Raw genomic sequence first — 21,471 nt, forward strand, 5'->3', positions numbered from 1 at the left:
CTTGTCCTTGTGTTGGGAGAGTTAAGGTCTACATTGCCTATATATAAAACTCAGGAAATCTGGGATCATGAAAAAAAAATGCTTTGGGGGAGTAATGCTAAGAAAAAATCTATGAAATGCTGGAATTGCCACATTAAAACAGGTGATTGGTTATCTGCTCTGTCACAGAACAAGTTGGAGATATGAGGATATTTAAAAACACAGTATGTATATACTTCCTCTTGTATGCTGGACTATAGCTTGCATATTTACAAGTCTGAAAATGGAATTTTATCGATGTGATTTTTTTTTTCCTAATTCACGTAGTTTGAGCTCACAGTTGTCCTCACGCAGAAAATCTGCACGTGGAACCTTCTGTATCAGCTGATGATTTGCAAACTTCTGTAAGGTTCTGCTCTTCTGAAATGACTTACCAATTCCTTCAGTGGCTCATTAAGATAGGTTTGTTACTTACTTTTTTTTCCCATCTTGCTAGATTCAACAGCACAGAGTTCCAGTTAATAATATTGTAGAAATATTATCCTTTGATCAAGTTTAGGTATGTTACACAGAAGCAAATTGGAAAATGTCATCTTTGACCTGAAGCTATATGAAGTAGCTTGTGGAAACATTCTTTAACAAGCCAAATGAACCTTTTTTGTAAGTATTCTTTTTATTCCTGTAGTAATCCAACAAAGGACATCCAAATGACTTGTTAGTCTTTGTGTGTTGTTGCTCTTCTCCTTTACCAAAAAGCCCTCATTACTCTTTACACAACCTATGGCATCCCTTTGAGCCCCGGTTCTGTAATTAGCTTCGTTGCTTTTCTGAGCTTTTGTTTATAGCTTCTCTTTAATTGCTGTAAGGAAATGCTGTTAACTTTTGCAGGGTTATGTGTTGCTCTTAATATAATCTACAGGTTTACTTGATTTCCCCTTGCTTACTGGAGAACAAAATCAATCCTTACTTTTTCTGATGTGATGTGTTTGTATACAGCACTCCTGTTATGTTCTGATCTAGCCTAAGTTGATCTGTTGCTGCAGTAAAAATAAGTACATTAGTGAATTGACTTCTAGCAGCATGTAAGGGCTATATGCTGCTGCAACAGCATCCTCTACTGGAGAGCTGCTAGAGAAAATGTTTTGGAAGGGGAAAAGTGTTGGTGTTTTTGAGTGATGCTGTAACCAAACTGAATGTTGCCTTCTCTGGGCAATAGTAAGATGAAACTAATTACCTAAGGCAACTGAAACAGGAAATAAGCTATTAGGGCAAGCACTTGTCCCTTTCTTGGCTGAGGTAAGGGGGAGTAGAAACCTGCTAGTCCTTTTTAATAGTTTTGCTGGTGACAGAGCCTGTCTTGTACTGTCTTTCATTTGATCTCCAGCAATTCAGAGTGCCCAGTAGACCTCTGGGTTGCTCTCTGAGGAAGGTATTGCCTGAATTCTCCTCTTCTTGCTTGACAGAGACACCTGGAACATTGTTTTGCAGCCACTGGCTTAATCCAAGTCAGTGGCAGTTCTCGCCAACTGAATTTTTTCTCAAGCTGATGCTTCTATAATAAAATTAGCAATATTTTTTTGCTCAGGTGGCAGGAAAGACAAGGCAGCAGCCATTTCAGAAAGGTAAGCTTTAATTGTATTTATAAAATAACTGCGTTTCAATAAGCAGTTCCTCTACACAGGCCTGTGCCTATGGGAGCAACCCCTTATCTGCAAGAGGCAAATAACATCAGAGCTGTCTGAATTTCAGCCAGCCTGCTCCAAGGGGAAAGATGACAGGAACCAGCTTCTGGTTCATCTGCACTGTTTTAAGGAGAAAACTAACTCCGTTCCGTAGACTCAGAAGCATAGCTCCAGCTGTAGTGTGATTCCTTGCTTGAGGGTAACCAAGAGCTCAAATATGTATCAATGCTGTTTTGCTGTTAAAGTACTAATGATAGTCTGAGGTACAGGCTGATATTTAAGCAGACATACCTGCAGAAGTTGGTTAGCTGGTATAACTACTGTTAAAGAGATTTTCCCCTTCCTCTTCTTTTTAATCCTAGTATTGAGTATTTCTAGACCTCTGAATTGCAACATTTTACTTCAGAGTGGGTATGTGAGGAAAATGTTACAGAAGATAAGTAGAAGTTGAGCACACAATTTATGGAGCTGAGGAAAGGACTCTGTTCATATGTTTCTCCCTGACATCAAGACAAGCAACTTTCTTTGTATGACCTCGAAGATAGGAAGGAGGAGTAGAGTTCTAGACCTCCCCCCCGCAGGAAAACACTTATCCTGGCTTCAACTTAGAATGCCATTCTAGAAGGACTTAGAATACTGTAATATAAATAAAAATGAAGGATAACAACTTAATGATGGACCAGCCCAAGGCATCTGTTTATTTTAACCATATTTAAACGTTCCCATTTGAATGGCATGTTGCATTAACTAGGACCTGAAATCCTGGTTCATAGACATATAGTACCCCTCTGTTTTAGACAGATATTCTGTTAAGTGAATACATGTCAGGCTCTCGCAAAGACGTTTTTGTTGTCTTCTCTCAGCATCACGAGACCATTAGCTTTGAAAGAAAAAGGAGACAGCAACTAACTTAGAAGCAATAGCTATGATGAGAGAATTTGGGTTAGGATGCATGCTTTGTATCTAGACTTCTGCAGTGTGAAGGAGTACTTTTGTCATGCTATTCCAGAAACCACTCCCTGCCATAAAGAGGGCCACGGCTACACTTAGCTTTTTGCCCATCAACTTTGGCAGTTCTTAAAATGGAAGAAGTAGCACACGGCCTTGTTAAGGAAGACTCCTTATCTCTCTTCAGTGGATAGGAAGCAAGCTTTACAGAATAAGCAATACAGTAAGTTACTTGCTTTCTCTTAAAAAGGTGGCAAAAATTTATTCTGTCCTTATTACAGACATGATCATAACCTCTAACATACGTTGGAATAACTATTCCGTTTATGCTAGAAAATAAGGTATTAGCATATCTTTAAGACAAAGATGAACTTAATGAAATGCCTTCCTACCTAGTATCCATTCCAGTTCTTGGTTGTACTCAACTCTAACTAGCAAAGCTGACTACCTCTAATTTGGCCTGACCTTGTAGTGGAAAGGCTTCCCGATGGTTCAAGTGTGGCCCTTGTTCAGGTTAACAGACTATAGCTTTCATTATTCTCCTAAGCTTTTAATCCAGATAGTACAAGTAGTAATAATTCAGTACTTGATTACACATTTCTAGTCAAATTTCAGATAAAATGCTACTGTGAAGATGTTGTTTAAACCCAAGCAAGTAAAAACTGATAACCTGTAATGGCTGTCCTATTACTTTAATATTGGACTGTGTCTCCCAGGCCACAAGATATACGTGGTTATTGTAACCACTTTTCAGCCTGGACTTTAATCACCAGGAACTGCCCAGGGACAACATATCAAAGAAATTAAAGGCACCACTGTAAAGGCAAAGTACTGCAAGTGGAGAATAAAATTTTGCAGTAATCGGCAATATCCTACCTTATGCCACACTTTCCTTCCTCTTTTAAATCGAAGTATACCAAATAACTCACTCCCTTCCAACTGGTAGTATTCAAAAAAGAAACTAGTAAGTGCTGAGGAAGAGATTCTAAACATTCACACTTAACATGACTGATCTAAGTGAACTCTGAAAAAATCATCTGCGGGGGGGGAGAATACTCAGTATTGTTGGTTCTAAGGCTAGGATTTTCCACATGCAGCAGCAATAAAAGCAATGTCTATTCTAAGATGACTATGCAGGTGGAGAGTTCATGTTGTAGAGGACAAAACAGAGAAGGGCTAGGATAGGGGAGGCCTCTATTCTCTTTTCTGTCTGGATACCTATTGACTTTTGTAGCAGTCATCTTCTAAGAGAGGCTGTAAAGAAACAAAATTACAAAAAAAAGCAAAATAGGCTTCAACAACATAGGCTGGGATGTATACTAGATACTACTTTTACAGCAATCTCCTTGCCTCCATGCTTCTGCACCTGTGCTGTTGCTAGCAACTGAAAACCTACTGGCCCACTGACAGTTTCTGAAAAGTAGAGGTTAAACAAACTTTCCTAATTTCAGGAGATTCTACATGATGGGTTCTAGTAGTGCTGTCCTATAGAACTGATATTCTGACAGCCTTTGAACACAATGCTCTAAAGCAGTTTGTTAGAAAGTCTCAGGTTGCAGTGGGCTGTAAAACAAAGACAAATTAATGGCTTGTTCTTACTCTGTTCAACAGAAGAACTACTGACATGAAGGGGAAGAATAAAAGCCATTCACAGCTAACCACAACTAAACTAAGTAGTAAACAGATTAAACAATGAGAAGATTAATTTCTAGAGACTAGTTTTAGTTCCTTTTTAATCTAAAAGGACATCTAAAGGACATTAAATCAAAGCAATACCTTGCCTGCCATACTTCCTCATGAGGCTTCACTGCAGACAACATGTTAACTAAAGTAGGAAAAAAGCCAGAGATTATAGGTCACTTTTATTCCAGAGGTACCAATTTAAAAGTAAAGCCTTCCCTCAAGGAAAAAAGACCAATCTTTCCATTTCACAGTATTCAGCTCCGCTTTTTCTTTTTTTCAACATTCTGAATATGCTGCAAGGACCTGGCGATACGAGCATCAGCATGTTTTCTCCTGTAGAAAACTATCCAAAGCCCTGAAGAAGCAGCCATGGGAAAGACTGCTAGGCAAGACAGACAGATCACAACACTGTAATATATGCTAATGCTCATACTGGTGAACTGTGTAGTGAGCCTTGTGAGGCCTCTGATCCCCCACCTCTCTAAAACCTCTGAACCCACAGTAAGCAAAACTACACATTAGCTGCAGACAGATAGTCTTCAAGGAAAAACAGCCTACCAACCTCTTTCCTTCCAGAGGAAGACAGTTCACAGAGGCTCTGGTTCAAAAATACTTGCTTAACTTGTGTTAAAACAATTAGTGGGTGAGACTTAGGTGGTTCAGGCTCTACCTTGTCCTATAAAATTTTAGGATAAATGGCTAGACCAGCTATAGTCTGCACTGCTACAAACTGCAGAAAGGCTCCAAGGTGCTAACAGTAGTTGTGGCATAAGCAGTAACTAAGTAGCTATAGGTCAGAACAAACTTAGTTTAGAGCTGATGCTACTGTTAGCTTAAGTATTTTGAACAAAGCAAGTCACGCCCAAACTATAATGCTATCCTTTAAGCATGGCTAAGAGTGCACCCTTTGCAGGAATAGCCGTTCTAGAGGGAGCCTTTTGGCCCTGCAGACATGAACTGAATCCCATTCTGTCCACTGTAGAAGAATGAGAAATGCCTTTTTCTTGGTTTTACAGCTTCTCTGCCCAGGAAAAAAAAAAAAAAAAAAAAAGCCTTACTGTTAGCCATTGGTTTTACCAGCTGAGTCAAACTCCTAGGGAACTCTTGCAAACAATAAAGCCATTCCAGTCCTGCAGCTGAAAGGTCACACACACTGCTTTCTACTTTGCACTGAAAGATGAAGATAGCAGCAGGCGCTGATGACAGCTGCTTGACAAAGGGGGAGCAGCAGACAGCGTTAAAGCAAAGAAGTGACAATTACTGGCTGCTACAGAAGGAAGCACTAATGATATTAGAGCATACATATTCAACTCATATTTATTCAACCCAGCCCTGCCCAGCATCTTCTGAACAGAAGCTGGAGAGCACAGCAACTGCAAGGTGGCTCAGTGACGCTGGTCCCAGTTCAATGGGAGTCTATCTTGCTGGTTTGAAGACGAAGCAAAACAAAGCAGCAGGTTTAATGCAACTGAAAACTGTGGAAGAAGGGATTAAGTAGAGATGGTGCTCTTCTCCAGCTATGAGATTAGTATAGTCTTTGCCAGTTTATACCACCTCAAATGCTGAAAGTGAAACTATGCCACTCTGGTAAGCAAAGTTGTAAGATCTCTTGGCATCCCCTTACCCCAAACTTGTTTTTGCCACTGAAGAGAAAAAGGGTGGCTTATTCCAACTCAGCTGCTAAACGTTGGGTGAAGGTTGTTGGAGGAGTCCAGTTTTGTCACCATTGGTTTAACTGTCCCCACCAGTAAACATGGTAGGACAGGCAATGCTTTATGAGACTGGGTCACTTAGAAGTTGTGCTGAAGCTCTCTTCGATCTCCAAGTGTAAGGGTGAAGAATAAGAGTGGGAGGGTGGAATTTCTGGTCAAGTCTTAGGAGCTCTGCTACAGCGTTTCACATTGGACCCTATCAAAGTGCTTTCCTGAAGTCTTCAGCCCTCAGGCATCCGAAATCTAGCTATCACTGGCAACAGTGAGAATTGGTGCAAAGGTGCCACTAGTCCTATGTAAACCAAACAAAAAACACAAGTGAAGAAGAAAGGGAGATGAAAATTAAACAGGAGCAGTTACTCCTTAGGGAAGTTGAGGGGGAGAAAATAAAAATCACATTTTGTTTTAAAATTATAAATACTTCCGTATAAAGTTATTAAATAAACTGAGATTCGTCCAGTGGTTGTGGTGAGTTCCAGTGACATTCCTAAGCAATGTCTGTAGTCTTTAAAATACCATTTCCGCTCCCCATCTCTCATGCCCTTGGTCTAAGTGCAGCAGGGGTTGTCAATGACTAGCATAACATCAATGCCATATACTTCCAGCAGGTCCATAAGGAAACTTCGGTCCCCTTGGGGATCCAGGCCCATGCCTCGTGCGTGGTCAGCTGTCAGTGTCTTGTCCTGGCTGGCTGACACCTCCATTAACGTCTGAAATATCCGGTTGTTCTGCTCCATGAAAAACCTATAGGATAAAGTTAATTGAGATGATGGCATAGGACCAAAAAACCCAGCATATTTACCACACAGGCAGCAGAGCCCCCCCCAAACTGCATTATCCCACTTTAATCATAGCTCCCATCTTATTAAGGTGGTACTATAGTAGTTTTCCATCACCCTTTGGATGACCTGGAATGAACAGAGATAAAGCAGTAACTTTTAATTTACAGTGGTGCTCCGGTCTGGCTGATTTATCCTAGGCATTTTCCTCTTCAGAAGAGAGCCACGTTATCAGCTAATGTGTACTCTGTGGTAATTAAGTGGCGACATCAGACCTGTAGCTTCCATAAAGTAGAGGAGGAAACAGTTGGTAAGTCACTGGGTAAACATACTCCATTACTGGCACAGAACACAGTAGTGAAAGAGCTAATGTTCACCTAGAAAAATACAGGGCTGTTCTAAGAAGAGCTTTGACTACATCTAAGCAGCTCAACAATGGAAGATCTGCCCCAGCAGCCCTTTACACAATTTAATTCCATTACTTCTCACCTGCTATAGATTGTGAACAATAGCAACAGGCAGTGAAGGGCTTCAGAGCTGGTATAGGTGTGATTTTTATCTAATTCTGTACCTTATACTCTACACCCCATTCTGGTTCCTCTATTTCCCCCCCTTACCCCCCAAAAAAGCTATGTAAATTGCTAGTCCTTCATATTCAGCTCTTATCTTCATATTGTACCTCCCACAGCATGGTACAGTACCTGCTTCCTACAGCCACTGTGCTCTCCTGAGCCAAATGTTCTTGCATTAAAAGGTCTATCATGCTTCTGTTTTCAAAAATGGGAGGGGATTTTTTCCATTTCTAATTGTGTTTTAAAAATTCTCTTCCTCCTCCTAGCACTTACAAGACCTCAGTGGAGACTAATATGGCTGTATTTGGCTTCTCAAGTTGAAAAGAAGATGATGTAAAGAGAAAGAACCAGTTTGGTTATAGGATCCTTGGAGGAACTCAGAGCTGACGATGGAAGTATGTTAACTCTGATATTTCATGGTATGTCAAGCCAGGGCAACATGAAATCAGTGAAAAAGGTTCTCTAAGTAAGTACAACAGTGATCAACTAATGATGTATCCACTCACAAGATGAAAAGGTCCTCTTCACAGGAGCTACAGTCCTCGCCAACTTCTTGGGAATACATTAACATCTGCCTGGGGGAAGGGAAACAGATTAAATGCACCTACCTCCAGTGAACCTCTAAGCAATGTCAGAAGGCAAGAGTTATAACAGAATATTTTGCATCCATTTCTTGCAGACAAGTCAGGATTAGCACCATTGCCCCAGTATCTGAGGCAACCAGGTAGCCTTCATAAGGCACCGGACTAGAAATCAAGTTACAGGGCTATGTTTTCAGTTCTGCTACTGATCAATCACAAGTCATTAAAAAGTCACAACCTCTGTGCTTCTCCCTCCTGCGTTCTGTCTGCCCCACCAGTTCACTAGCAGAGAGATCATGTGTTTGCAGAGGGCCCAGGGATTCTTGTATCAGTCAGCTACAGTAGAACCAGAATCTCAGAGGTAAGCTGAAGTAGTGGGAAATTTGGGAAAATATCCAGGAGAAAAATACAAAGGAGCAGTGTCCTTTCCGTTCCATATCACACTGTTCTCCCAACAAGGAACAGGGCCACTCAGATCTCTATTATTACCTCTGGTCATTGAGCCGTCGATACTTCTCCTTGTCAGCATTGTTAATTTTCAGGAGTGGTTGCAGATGCTCATGATAGGTCTTTACATTCTGGTTGTCCACATAGACATCATAGAGATCCCGTTTCTCTTCAAAGATCTTTTCCGTTGTACCTGACAAAATCAGGGAGAGATGACTTCCAGATAAGCATGTTGCTTTCCCTGCATACCAGCTGTTCTCGCCTGCTTCTGTAGTTAGTCATTCCGTGAAGTTAGTCATTTCTGATTGTGGCACCCTCAATTTTATTCTACAGTCTGGTGTCTCAAGACCTTTTTGCAACCTGAGGTTAGAAAAGTCCCATTTGATCGATCATACTTACAGGCTACATATGACACTTCGGCCTCCAGCATTTCTATGTCTGCCACATTCACATAGAAGAATGGTTTGGACTCTGGTACAGTTCCTCCAAGACCAGGCAGAGAAACATTAGCAAGGCAACAGCAGCAGTACACTGCAGGCAAGAGAAGTACATACTGAGATGCTTTCAATATTCCCTGCAAAGGCATTCTGAACCCTGCTTTTCCAGTTCTCCTGCAAATTGCTATGAAAGCAATGGTTACAGCAGTGCAATGCCTTTGAACACTAGAATTTCTCATGTGGGAATCTATATTTTGGATAGGAAATAACTAATTCTCCCCCAGGAGTCCCATGTTCTAGATTCCACAAATTCATTCACTGCTCTTATTTCTTGTGTTTGACAGTACCAGCAGTAGGTTCTTCCCAGAAAGGCCTGAAGAAAAGCATTTTGTAGGAAACAGAGAAATGCAGGCCCAGCAGTATCTCTGCAAGGAGTGATTGTGATGTATTTTGAAAGCCTGCATCACTACCATCCCCTCACTACCCACAGGCACCCCTGCAGTTCTTCAGCATAGTAACTCAGAAATCTGGTATCTCTGAAAACATACCTCTATAGCAGACAACTCCAACTGGGGGTGGTGAAAATATCAATATGCGCTTGCGCAGCAGGGCAAACTTCCAGAGGACAAGGATCTGCTCACCAAAGAATTTGATGAATTGAGACATACAACCAGCAGGATGTGTGATCTGCAGGTGGAGAGAAAGGGAAGAAAACATCTCAGAGGTGAAACAGGGACACAGGCACAAATGCTGTATCTAAATGTGGGAGCAAGACCAGCACACAGCAATGCCAGAGAACTGCAGCTTGTAACACCCGGCCCCGGTAACAAAATCTTACCTAAAGCAGCCTACAAGTGCTGGAGTGATTGCCTATAAAGAAGTAACAAGCAGCAGCACACTACACATCCCTGCAAGCCTCGGAGCACCTGCCTCACCTTCATCTCTGGGTACATGTATCTGTGGATGGATGGTAGCCAGTGGACAGGCTGCTGGGAGGTGGAGGTGTCCTTGCCAGCAGGAAGGACTCCTTTCTTGTCGTCATAGAATGCCTCTAAATGGGAGTAGTGCCCTGGCATCTCCAGCTGGTGTCTGGAAAAGAAAGGAAGATAGAAGAGATCTGTAGGGTCTGCAGACTACCTATTTAGTGTTCTTATCCCCAGCTGAAATCTGCTTTCCTAGCTAGCATAAGAACCTCTGGGTACCTCAGATGCATAGACTTACATAAGAGGGCATGAGGAATAATGTAGCTTTCAGTGCAGCCAAAGAACATGGGCAGGACTGAAGCAGACAGTAAACTGATCCATGCATAGGACTGATCCTGTTTTAAAACATTTTCAGGTAAGAATAGCTTTCCCTTCTACCATCACCAGTTCCCCCTGTCAAGCCCACTTAACAAAGCAGAGGCATACACCTAGGTAGGATCACCATCATAGCTTTAGAAGCCTTTTGTGAGCCCTTAGTAAACCAGTTTTCAGAAGGAGAAGAGGGGAATTCCTTGTTCTCTCAACTGTCCCTTTGGCAATCATGTCTCTACAGTGCTTCAAAGTAAGTAGCTTGCATAGCATTTGACTAGGTTGTTCAACACAATGAACAGACTATTGCGCGTGGATTTTTTTTTTCTCTTCCTCAGATACGAGTTTGTACTCTCTCTGTGGAGAAGTAGTCATTCAAGGAAGTCATAACTTGGCATTCTACCCAGGTTGTCACTCACATCCAAAACCACTGTCCAGCCAGGCAATGTTACCTTTGTCAGGAACAGACAGCATGTTCACAAACAACCAGAACAATCTACAATGTAGCCATGCAGCATCCTAGTACCCATACACTTTCAAACAGCTCCATGCAGGTACGTAGGTGTATGCAGGACTGGCCATTGTCAGTCCTATACCACAGGGCAACTTACCTGACCTGGTTCTCCAGGAAGTGCATGTATCTATACAGCAGGGTATAAGAAGGTGAGAGAATCCCCACAGACTTCATGCGGGCGCCACGCTCTAACTCACTCTCCACAGGCATGTTGGCAAAGCAGGCCAAGCCAAAACAGAGCCCTTTCCGGAAATAACTGGGGACAAATATTTAACAGAAGAGTTTATGTTAAAAGAGGGAAGAGGAAGAGATAAAGGTAACCAACCACCAAAATCACTAATTTGAGAACACAAGGGAAAAAGTTCACTCTTCAATCAAACCACTGCAATCCTGCCCTGTTATTCAAAGGACAGACAACAGGCCACAGGTGGTCCAGCCTTCTTGGAAAGAGACCTACTGTAATACAGCATGTTCAAAGCAGGAGTTCCCAGTGCCTCTACCACTAGAGCCCCCACCATATGTCTCAGTGAGGCAGCAAGTAAGGAAAGTGCTCAGAAGGAAAGTTTAGCAGAGGATGTGGGATCTTGTCAACATACTACTGTTCCTCTAAGGAAAAAGAGGCTCCTTGGCAAGCCTCTTGGTAAGTAAGTTGCAAATATAGTCTAGCTACCTAATCGTATTTTGGGTGCCAGCACCTGGAAACATAATTTAGTTAAGTGCAAGAGAAAGTCTACATGCCTTTGAGAAAGTAAGTGTTATTCCTGACCAAAAGAAAAGTGCATTGCAACAGTGGGTTATTGAAAACATGAGAATGGAGACAAATCCTAGTTAATATCTTTCCACTGTAAAAAAGGACTAGCAAAAGAGAAAGTAAACGAAGAACAGGATGGTTATCACAATATTAAAAGGATTCAAAGGTGTTGAAAGAACTGAGAACATTTTTCTAAGTCCTTTCTCTACAAAATTCTTCCTTTTTCAGTTTTGTCATTCTTTCTCCTCCACCCTAGGGCTTTCCTAACTGTCCCCAAAGTTTGCTATGCCATATACATTAATATTTGTATACCAGTGAGAAGCTGGCCTCCTCCATTTGCTGGGTGGCCTCTACAGCTACAGTTGTCATACAGGAGATCCCATATAGCTATCTGATAATTGATGTGATGTTGAGAGTATTGGAAGAGTCTCTTTGGCTCAGATGGATACAGTTTAGTAGCAGTTTAATGCAGGAACTTAACTGGTGGTATTTTTCTTGCATATTTTGAACTAAGGGATGGTGGTACAGACAGACAGCTAAGAGGAACAAGAAGGAGTAGTATAGCTCAGATGTACTCACATGAAGTCTGACTGGATTTTGTGGGACCCACTTGCCATGGATTTGAACTCCACACCTTCCAAGTCAATATCTTGGGGTAAACACCACTCTACCATGTTGCCTGCAGAGAAGCGAATTAAAGCTTTAATTGAGTCAACAGGATCACAACACTCATTACTAAAAGATAAACAGTTGCTGCTTTTACATCACTGGGATGCCAGTAACACTGCACTAACGCAACTCTTGGTGCAGAGCTAAACGTTGTGGGAAGAAGCCATGTTATTGTACTCCACGTATCTCTTGCAAACATTACTTGTTGCAGCATGATATTCAGGTATTGCAGAACTTCTGCAGTTGTTTCACAATCTAGTGCCGTTTGGGGGGCTTATTCTTTATATGTTTGGTCACTGAGCAACTACAAATTTACCTTGCCAGGTACTCTGATAGCAGAGGAGCTATGGTACTAATACTGTTCTATTCTTGCTGTTTGCATGCAAATGGGCTATAAAAAACCCCAAAGTTTAGCCTGCTGCTCCTTAGGATGAGTTTATGGAATAGATCATACCACCACAGGTATTTTCCTTTGTTTATGTTTGGCAGGACCAGTCAAACAGGAACCCCTAAGCCACCATTCTGATCACCACTACTTCTGCCTAGAACTTCTCATACTTTATTTAGGATAAGAGGAGTAAGCTAAAGTTTTAGCTGGGCACTGGGAAGATCCAAGTTCTGCAACACTTTTGTGCATACTAGAATAATAAAACAAAAAAAGTATGCGATAACAAGCTAGATCAAGATTAACAAGCATCTGTCACCTGGCAACCCAGCCAGAAAGCATGCAGTTGTTCCCTGTTAAAGGCCACCTGAGGAGCTTAATCCTGGAACAGATGGTATTGGAGAAGTCTCAAATCAGTCCAACTTTAGCCTCCTCTGCTACTACAGCTAGCCAAACAAATGGGTCTCCCTCAGCCCAGCTAAACTGTTATTACTGCAATCTGTAAAAACATTTAACAGTCTTTAAAGCTGATAAAGTCCTGTTCTTCCACTAGCAAGTTTGCTGTGGACAAACGAGGCATTTTTCAGACTTTCTGTGCCAGCACTTCAGAGTTAACCTGCCCTTCCAGACATTCCTACTGCAGCAAGATGAGCTCTAGGTTTACACAATAAGTTTCTGTTCTCTGTCAGTCTGTCTACAGCATCAGTATTTGAAGTGATGCAACTTATTTTTAAGAACAAAGCAAACAAATATTCCTTAGTACAAATGCAATGGTAGATGCAGGATGAAAGTGCTTTCTAATGGCACAACTCCCCTTACCCCCTACTTATGGATAAGGATCCCACATGTGCTTGCATCCATATTGGGCATTTGGAAGGGCTTTATACTTGGCCAAGACTTTTAGAAATAGATATTTAAATATGAAGCCCCATTCCTGAGGGCAGAAAATCTTTTATTTTATTACTCATACTGCACAAGTATGTACATGCACACTTGCATCAGAATTAGGTTTAGCTACTGAAATTTAAATAGGCTATTTTTATTCTCAAACAGATACTGTATTCAGCAGGCCTCTTCCAATCCTGTCTGGCAAGGGATTTAACAACATTAAGTGTGGTAACAAGAGAGATTTTGCATCCAGCTAACTACTAGTCCATGAGTACACCTCTCCCACAGAACTGTGCTTGCTAGAGAACAGCTGCAGCCTCGTGACCCAGAGTACAGCTCTGAAGTGTTTGTGCAATCACATATGAAACCACAGAGCTCTGCTGTGAAATGTCTTTGCCTTTAAGAAGAGTGAAAGGCTGGCAGAGAAAACCAGTGACATCATGTCAGCCTACATGGTCTTCCTGTAGGTTTTGCACATTATATATAGATGTTGGCTTTGCCTCTCATTGTTTGAGTTATTTTTAAAAGGCACAAGACCCTTCCTTGAAAGAGTAAGAAAGTAAACTCTGAGACTGTTGTGGTTAAAACTGTGGCTAAGCTCAGATCCTCTTTTAAGCTTTTACATCACAGTGAATTGGTCATTAGCTATAGATTAGTACATCAACATGCAAGAGCAACATCCAGCAAAGGAAACTGTTTCACTTTGTTTGGTCAAAAATACTATTGTGAAGTATTATTTCCATTTTAGAGGTGTGGAAGGGGGAGAGTACTTGGCTCAAGTGACATGCATAGTGCAACAATAAGCAGGGAAAAGGCATCCTGAAACAGATCCTTATCTTATGGCTTAACAACAAAACACACTTGCTTATCATATAACTATTTCTTAGCTATGCACTTTTTTCTTCCTGGGATTGGTCACTGAGAGCTGACACAACCCACACCTGCGCTCCTGGCAGGGCAAGGTGGTGTGAGGCACTATGAGTGTTCTGGCGACGTGGCAGTTGGAGAGCAAGTGAGGAGATTAAAAAAAAAATGTTAAGAAAGTTGGTCTGGTGAAACACTAGAGCAAACAAAGGACAGACTTCACCCAGACATGATCGCAACTGCCAGTCTGCATAAGAAACAGGAAGAGGGAGGAGGAAGTAACATTAAAAAAAAAAAAAAAAAAAAAAAAAAAAAAAAACACATCACAAGAAGCATTTCCCTTCCACATGCATAAAGCACTCTACTGCATGCGGGGAAACTTTCCAAGTGTAACCCAACCAGTTCTAGAGAGCTGATGAGAGGTTTGGGAGCTACCTCCCAGCACCAGGCCAGAACAGAAACAGCACTCTCAATTTCTGGTGTGCAAAGTTAAGGACATTCCCCTCTCACTTTTCCTCTCTGTTAGTGGAGATTCTTGTCTCTACCTTGGATTTTCAGATACTCTCTGAAATTCTGACACTAGTATCTGATGGCTACAATGAAGTCATCTCACCCTCCTGACCCAGTTAGGTGTTTCTCAAGGTCTTCAGAGTCCCCAGTTGTGCACTGCTTCTATGTTGTGTCAGGACATGACAAGCACAGAGTGAGACCTGACAGTATTCTGGCTCAGTTTCTGGAATAGAAGAAACACAGGACAGCAAACCAGAACACCTGAATGCTTACATGATTAATAGAAGAAAAGAGATTTCTTCCCTCTCCCCTCTCTTTGGCTCTCCCTGTAACTCACATTGTCCTTTAAGCCAATAAACTATGTGGATCCTTCACAAGGCTGACCATCACCATCTACATCAAAAAAGAGGAAAAAAGGTTCACCTTTTTTCTAATATTCTGACAGAGCGGATGTGTATCTTACTCTTAAAAATCTGAAGAGCCATGGCTGACACTGATTTTGCTTCACCTTTCTTTTTCTCCTCCCAAAGTAAAAATTCTTACCCTGTTGTCTTTTGCTTGCCTTGTGCACACGTGTCCTAGCCTAATGTGAAGAAGATCACACCTACTGGCTGTATCCTCATTGCTGCCCAAGATAATCTTGGGTCTTTGGTACCTACACAAGACAACACCCACACTAAGAAATTTAGAAGCCTCATTAAAGCACCTTGTGACTGTGCTGTTTAAGGGGCAGTTCTTGCACAGACCTGGTGCTCACACTTTTAAAGGTGTCTGAGCATTCTCAACTCATTGCTCCTTTAAAGAGAGGCTTGCCAAAGGAGGATTGCTACAGGAAGCAAAGGCAGCAAGGTAGCACAGTTGATTCCAGGGCTACCACCACTCTGCACTTACTTATAGTTCGTTCACTACATTAATGCAAGAGCGGTTTTTTTGATAGCAGTGAAAAAAATTCCTTCTGGAGTTGCACAGGTTTACCACGCTGGAAGCAGCGAAGCACCACTGATAATAGCAGCTGCTTCTGACTCCAGTGTCCAGTTGCTCATACAAGCACGAAAGAGTTTCAGGGACACAGGAGCCATAACAATGGCCTGGTAACCCCATAACCTCCCTTTCTGAACCCAGCCCACACAACTGCTCAATACATCGAGAAAGAAAGCACATTGGGTTTGTCTAGTTCAAGCACTTCTAAGATTAGGAGGGAAGCTGTTAAGTGTAGTCATCACCTCCTCCTCTTAGGGAAAAACACCTTTCACTCTACTGCTTGCCACAACATGCCTGCATGTGAGAACACATTAGCTGGCAAGACAACCCCCCCAGCCTCGGCCAGAAACTTGGCCTTTCATGTGCCTAAATAAGCTAGCAAAGGAGGTCTGCTATGCTTTCTTGGGAAAGATCAACCACATTTGCAGTGCAGATACAGTGGATGATCTTGTTTTAGACACACACGAGGGCCAGATACTTTTATTGACATTAACGAATCCCTTCATATCATCTGATCTGGTTGACCCAGAAATTCCAATATCCTCTTTGTGAACCTGGAAAATTCACACCACTGGTTTTGAGATCTTTACCCGCAATCCTTAGCCTCCATAGAGTACATGGCCCTCTGCCTGTGAAGTTTTCATCTGTTGATCTGTTCCTCACCATCTTACATGCAGCATCAGCACTGAGTAACAGTGGGACACTGAGGTTTCTTGGACTTGACACACTAAAAAGGCTGATGACACCTAGAATTAACTCCACATCAGATGTGAGAAGAACAGTTTCCCAACTCTCCCTGGACTTCATTCAAAGCAACAGCTGGTTCAAACAAACTCCTGTGAAAGTTAAGCTACTGCCAACAACAACAACAAAAAAAGCTCACCATTTCATAGAAGGCATATGCAGTCAGATTGAGACAACCTGCTGTTGATGCAGTCACTTGGAATCTTCCATGTTTTGGATACTTACAAAAAACCTCTCATCTCCTGCTGGAGAGAGGGCGGAGGCCTCTCCATTTGGATTTTATCAAGCACCTATGACCTCCTGACCCAAGACACTGCTGTATTCCAGAGAGGCAGGTAACTTTTCAAAAGCCTTTCAGTGTTTCAGAATGTAGTAACCAATCTGTTTGGCAGTGTATGTTTCTGGTGGGACATCATAGGCTCTGTCCTCTTTGCTAGAAGAAGCCTCTATGAGCATGACCTTAGTTACATCTCTCTTCCCAGCTCCTTCATCCAGAAAATACCACTCTATACTTTACAGAGATCTTTCTCTACTTTTTTTGTATTATGGATTTGCTAAGAAAGTGTCCTTCCATGGAGGAAAGAGGAGCTCACTCCCAGCTCTGATGCAAATGGGCTCCTGCATTTCCCAAACTATTTCCTAAACTTACTACTCTAAGCAAGACTTTCAGCCATGCTCCACTCTTGCCTTTGCACCCCAAGTTGCAGTCAGATAGAGGAAAGGCACTGTCTAGGCACACCTCAGGCTCTTACAAGACTACTGAATAGCATTAGGATGTTTTCTAAAATGTGGATTTATAGTCTTGTGATTAATAACCTAAGCCAGTAAAACAAGTGAGATAATACCAAGGTCTGTGAGTAGCCAAGAGATCAGGGTATGTAGTATAAAAGACGACTGGGAAGTAAATTCCTCTGCCCTTTCAGACTGCAGCACTCCAAAGCATCAGAGGTCCTACAGATCCCTTCAGAGACCTGTCCCTGAACACACAGGTCACTAATAAATACACAGCCCTGATACAGCTGCTGGGAATCATGCCCTGGGTGACGACTGAATCTGTGCCTTCCAAAACAGCAGCTCATTGCCAGTAGACACAGGCTACATCTTGCAAAGTAGGCAGAAGGATGCTTTTGAGACAGTGCTAACAAGTTGGTGCACCCAGGCACAGCAGGGCAGTGCTGGGCAGAGGCACTGCATGGCATCCTCAAGTGGCATGGGGTGCAGGGACCACCACCAGAGCTGCTTCTTGGTGCTCTTCCCAGCACCTTTCTTGTTTCAGCTTATTTATTTTCCTCAGAGTTGTACAAAGAGGGGACTTTTTCCCTGCATCAGAAGTTTTTACCAGCATGGTGAGAACCGAAGCTGGCTCTCTTCATGCTTCCTTTGCAGGTATTCCCCGCGAATCGTGCTCCGAGAGACGCTCGGGTACCGGGCTGCTTGCTCCGGAGACAAAACCAGCACCAAGGACAGGAAGCTCTGCCACTATCCAGCGCTTCCTCGTGCCAACAGAAAGCACCGCGGGTCCCAGCAGGCCACTTTCCACCTGCGTCGTGCCGCGCTACCTTAAAGCGGAGGGCGAGAGGCGCACCGCGGGCAAACGAAAGGCTCAGGGCAGCCGGGCCGGGCAGGCTCCATCTTAGCCGCGCTCCCGCTCGCGCGGCCCCCCCGGCCCGGCCCCGCCGCCGGCCCCGCCGCGGCCGCGCTCGCTCTCACCCGTGCGGGGGTCGAAGGTGACCACGAAGACGGCCACGATCTGGTCCTCCTCCGCCTCCGCCCGCCGCGGCCCCGCGCCGCCCCAGGCAGCCGCGCTCCAGCCGCCGCCGAGGCGCCGCCCGCCGCCGCCGCTCGCCTCGGCCGAGGCGGGCGGCGGCGCCGACACGCCGGGGCCCTCGGCCCAGAAGAGCAGCGGCGCCTCGTCTGCGCGCTCCCCCATGGCCGCGGCGGCAGCGCTCGCCCGGCCCGGCTCGGCTCGGCTCGGCCCGGCACGGCACGGCCCCGCTCGCCGCCGCACCGGCCGCCGGCGCGGGGGCGGCTCCGGGGCGGGGCCGCCGCCGCCATGGGGGCGGGGCCGCCGCGGGTGACGCCCCCTCCGCCCCGGCAGGGGGCGGGGCGTGCCGCCGGGGGGCGGGGCGTGCCGCCGGGCGAGCCATTAGCCTGCTGCCGGCCGCTGGTGCAGGGCCGAGGTGCGGAGTGAGTCTGTTGTTGTTACACTGACGGGTAACTTCTCCGAGAAAATAAATAAAAAATAAATAGCAAAATAAATAACAAAGTAATAGCGACAATAGCGTTGTTTAATAAAATAAATACATAACAAAATAATAATAGTAATAAGATAATAGTAACAAAATAATAGTTACAGAATAATAGTTACAGAATAATAGTAACAGAGTAATAATAATAAAGTAATAGTATCAAAATAATTATTACCATTATTAATTAACAAAATAATTTGAGCGCCCAAGTAATCAGGCTAGCTGTACCTCAAACGGTAAGGGATCCGCAGCCAGTCAGTTCTTAGTTTTTCTGATGCCATTTCCTCTAAGTAACATGGGAAAATGCAGAGTTCCCGAGTTGCTTAATGTCTCTGTGCTTTCATGCATCCGGCCCTATAATCCTTTACGAGAAGAACCCCAAAGCCCTGCTAGATGCCTGTCATCTAAATCAGCCCGAGTTACCATTTTTTAAAAAAAAAAAAAGTCATTTTTTGAGAAGATGCACTAATCTATAGGGAGCTCTGCTGAGCATGTCCTACTCGATCAGCCCAGGAAGCTGAGCAGAGCAATGTTTTCAGTGGAACAGGGTCAGTACCAGGATCGGAGCCATGACCCTCAGCCCCTTTTGCTGTGGTGGAAGCTGCAAGCCAAAATTCTGGGGAGTCTGCGATGCTGATGTGGTCTGCACTGCTATACGCTCGTGCTGCAGACAGATGTGAAACGCTTTTTCAGAGGAACAGTGAGCATCAGCCTGAGATCAAAAGACGAAGACATTAAGTACCACCAAGGCATCCACAGGATGCCAAGTTTAGTGTAATTACCATCCTCATTAGGTTACCACCAATGTCACAAAGTATCATTAGGTTTAAATAAGTTCCCTAGGACTTTCTGATTAATTGGATTATTCAATTAAGCCGGCCACAATTAAAGAGAAGGTATTGTCATAAAAGTCTGAATTGTCTGACTTTTTTCCTGTTGAGCAGATCTGAGTGTTCCATACGCCATTAGCAATCTCATGATCCACTGTGGTTAACAGTAGGCTTTTTTCTTTCTTTTTTTTTTCATATACTTAGTGTCTATTTCCTGTGAACTTCATTTCATTTCAGATAGCTCCAATACTTGAGTAGGCATTTTGTTTCACTTTACTTAGCAAAGCTATAAATTGCAATATGTAGTGTTTAGCAGATGGAGTTTTTCAGGGAAGGTGCCTGGTAAAGAAAAAAAAAAAGCTTTGCAATGTTTTGTTACTGTATAAAGAGCTATGAACAAAAGCTAGATTCTGCAAATACTTAGCCACATGCTTTACTTCAACCATATAGACGGTGTCAAGCTGTATTTTGATTAACATTTTGTTTCATGCCAGTGATGGTAAAGTGACAGGTCATTTCTCCCCTTGCCACCAGCCCCGCAGTGGTGCTGGCACAAATGTCAGTCTGTCCCCACAGCGATCCAGGCGGGGGAAACAAATCCTAATTATAAAATCTTCCCCTACCCGCGAGGCTGTTTCTGGCACAGAGCAGTTCCTCATCCGCTTTGCTGTGCAAGTCCACCAACAGTTGTCCCAGCGTGAGGCAGGGGCAGAGGCTGCCTACGCCGCTGAGGGACCCCCGTGTCAAACGTCAGCAGGACTACTCCCATGCACAGACTGGAGCCTGGGCTTAACAGCTGGTGAGAGAAGGGAATGTCTCAAAATACTTATTTCTTTTTCAGGTTGGAGATATATGAAATGTCAGTACCCTGTGCCTTCTCTGCTTTTGGTGAAAACTCATAGGACAAGAGACCTGGTGGCACTAGAACTATTTAAACCACTAAGGCCAGAAAGCTGGCCCTTCTATAATCACCCAGTTTTCTAGATACATGTGAAGTTTAAAACTAAATGCCATGTTCTCTGCTTTCTTCTTTTACTGAAGTCACAAAGACCTAGGCCAGGAGAGAATTTGGTCCTTTTAAGAGAAAAATGTCTCCTTCAAAAGAAAATAAACACATTTTTTTTCTCTGAGGACTAAAAAAATTGTGTTCAGATATTTGAATAAGTCCTCTAGTAAAAATTAGAAGTGCAAATGTGATGGGTTTTAGTTAGAAGAGGGAAGGTGAACAAATTAGGACTTTACTTAAGAAGTCCACCTTTTCTCCTTTATGTAGCACATTCCTACATATGAAAATGGCTGCCTAGCGCCCTTGAGAACAAAAAAGGTCCAACAAGGATTTGAGAGGGGACCAAAAACTGAGGTATGAAGGAGTTTCATCTTTGAGTTATTAACTGACATGCAGTTACAGGGACTAAAAATAGTATTTGTTCAAATTTAAAATAAAATATTACTATCCATAATTCCAACTATCCAGCATATGACTAATGCATTCAAATCACAGCAGTATTTAAGCGGTCATTTCATAGGATCTCAGCTGGCCAGACCCTACAGGGAGAACTCTTCATCCTGACAGTCCTGTGCAAGCACACCTTCAGTCTTCACACACGCAAATCTTTTGTGGTGAGTTCAGGAAGCAGCAAGTTTTAGATGGCTTCAGATGAGGCCAGAAGGCAAGTCCCCAAATCCTCCCCAGGGACTCACTAGCAGCTTTGGCTTTTCCTAACAAAAAGCAGCCAGCTCACAGGCTCTTAGGTCTCACTCCCGGTAAGGTGCATGACGGAGTCATGTCACATGATGACAGAGATGGAGGTGACAGGCTCTGTGCCTACACAAAAGGTTCACAACTTCCAGACCAGACACAAGCAGTAGAAACCTGACCAAGTGCTGGTGTTACCTCTTTGGTGGCCTATATGAAGTCAGTTGCTAGTCACAGTCTTAACAGACAACTGAAAGGACCGAAATGGCCACACTTTT

The 21,471-nt window shown here is 43.4% G+C and overlaps 1 protein-coding gene across 1 annotated transcript; it reads right to left on the minus strand.

Moving 5' to 3' along the window:
- Positions 1-5,390: 5,390 nt before the first annotated feature.
- DENND11 (DENN domain containing 11) lies at positions 5,391-18,348 on the minus strand. Its single transcript, XM_062589868.1, has 9 exons — positions 18,129-18,348; positions 11,957-12,056; positions 10,724-10,882; positions 9,756-9,909; positions 9,369-9,507; positions 8,783-8,914; positions 8,426-8,576; positions 7,862-7,930; positions 5,391-6,748 (listed from the first exon to the last, which is right to left on the minus strand). Exons 1-9 carry the CDS (start codon positions 18,346-18,348, stop codon positions 6,553-6,555), a joined length of 1,320 nt encoding a protein of 439 aa, XP_062445852.1. The 3' UTR covers positions 5,391-6,552.
- Between the last annotated feature and the right edge of the window lie 3,123 nt (positions 18,349-21,471).

The sequence above is a fragment of the Rhea pennata genome, chromosome 1 (assembly GCF_028389875.1).
Source record: "Rhea pennata isolate bPtePen1 chromosome 1, bPtePen1.pri, whole genome shotgun sequence".
Taxonomy (NCBI): domain Eukaryota; kingdom Metazoa; phylum Chordata; class Aves; order Rheiformes; family Rheidae; genus Rhea; species Rhea pennata.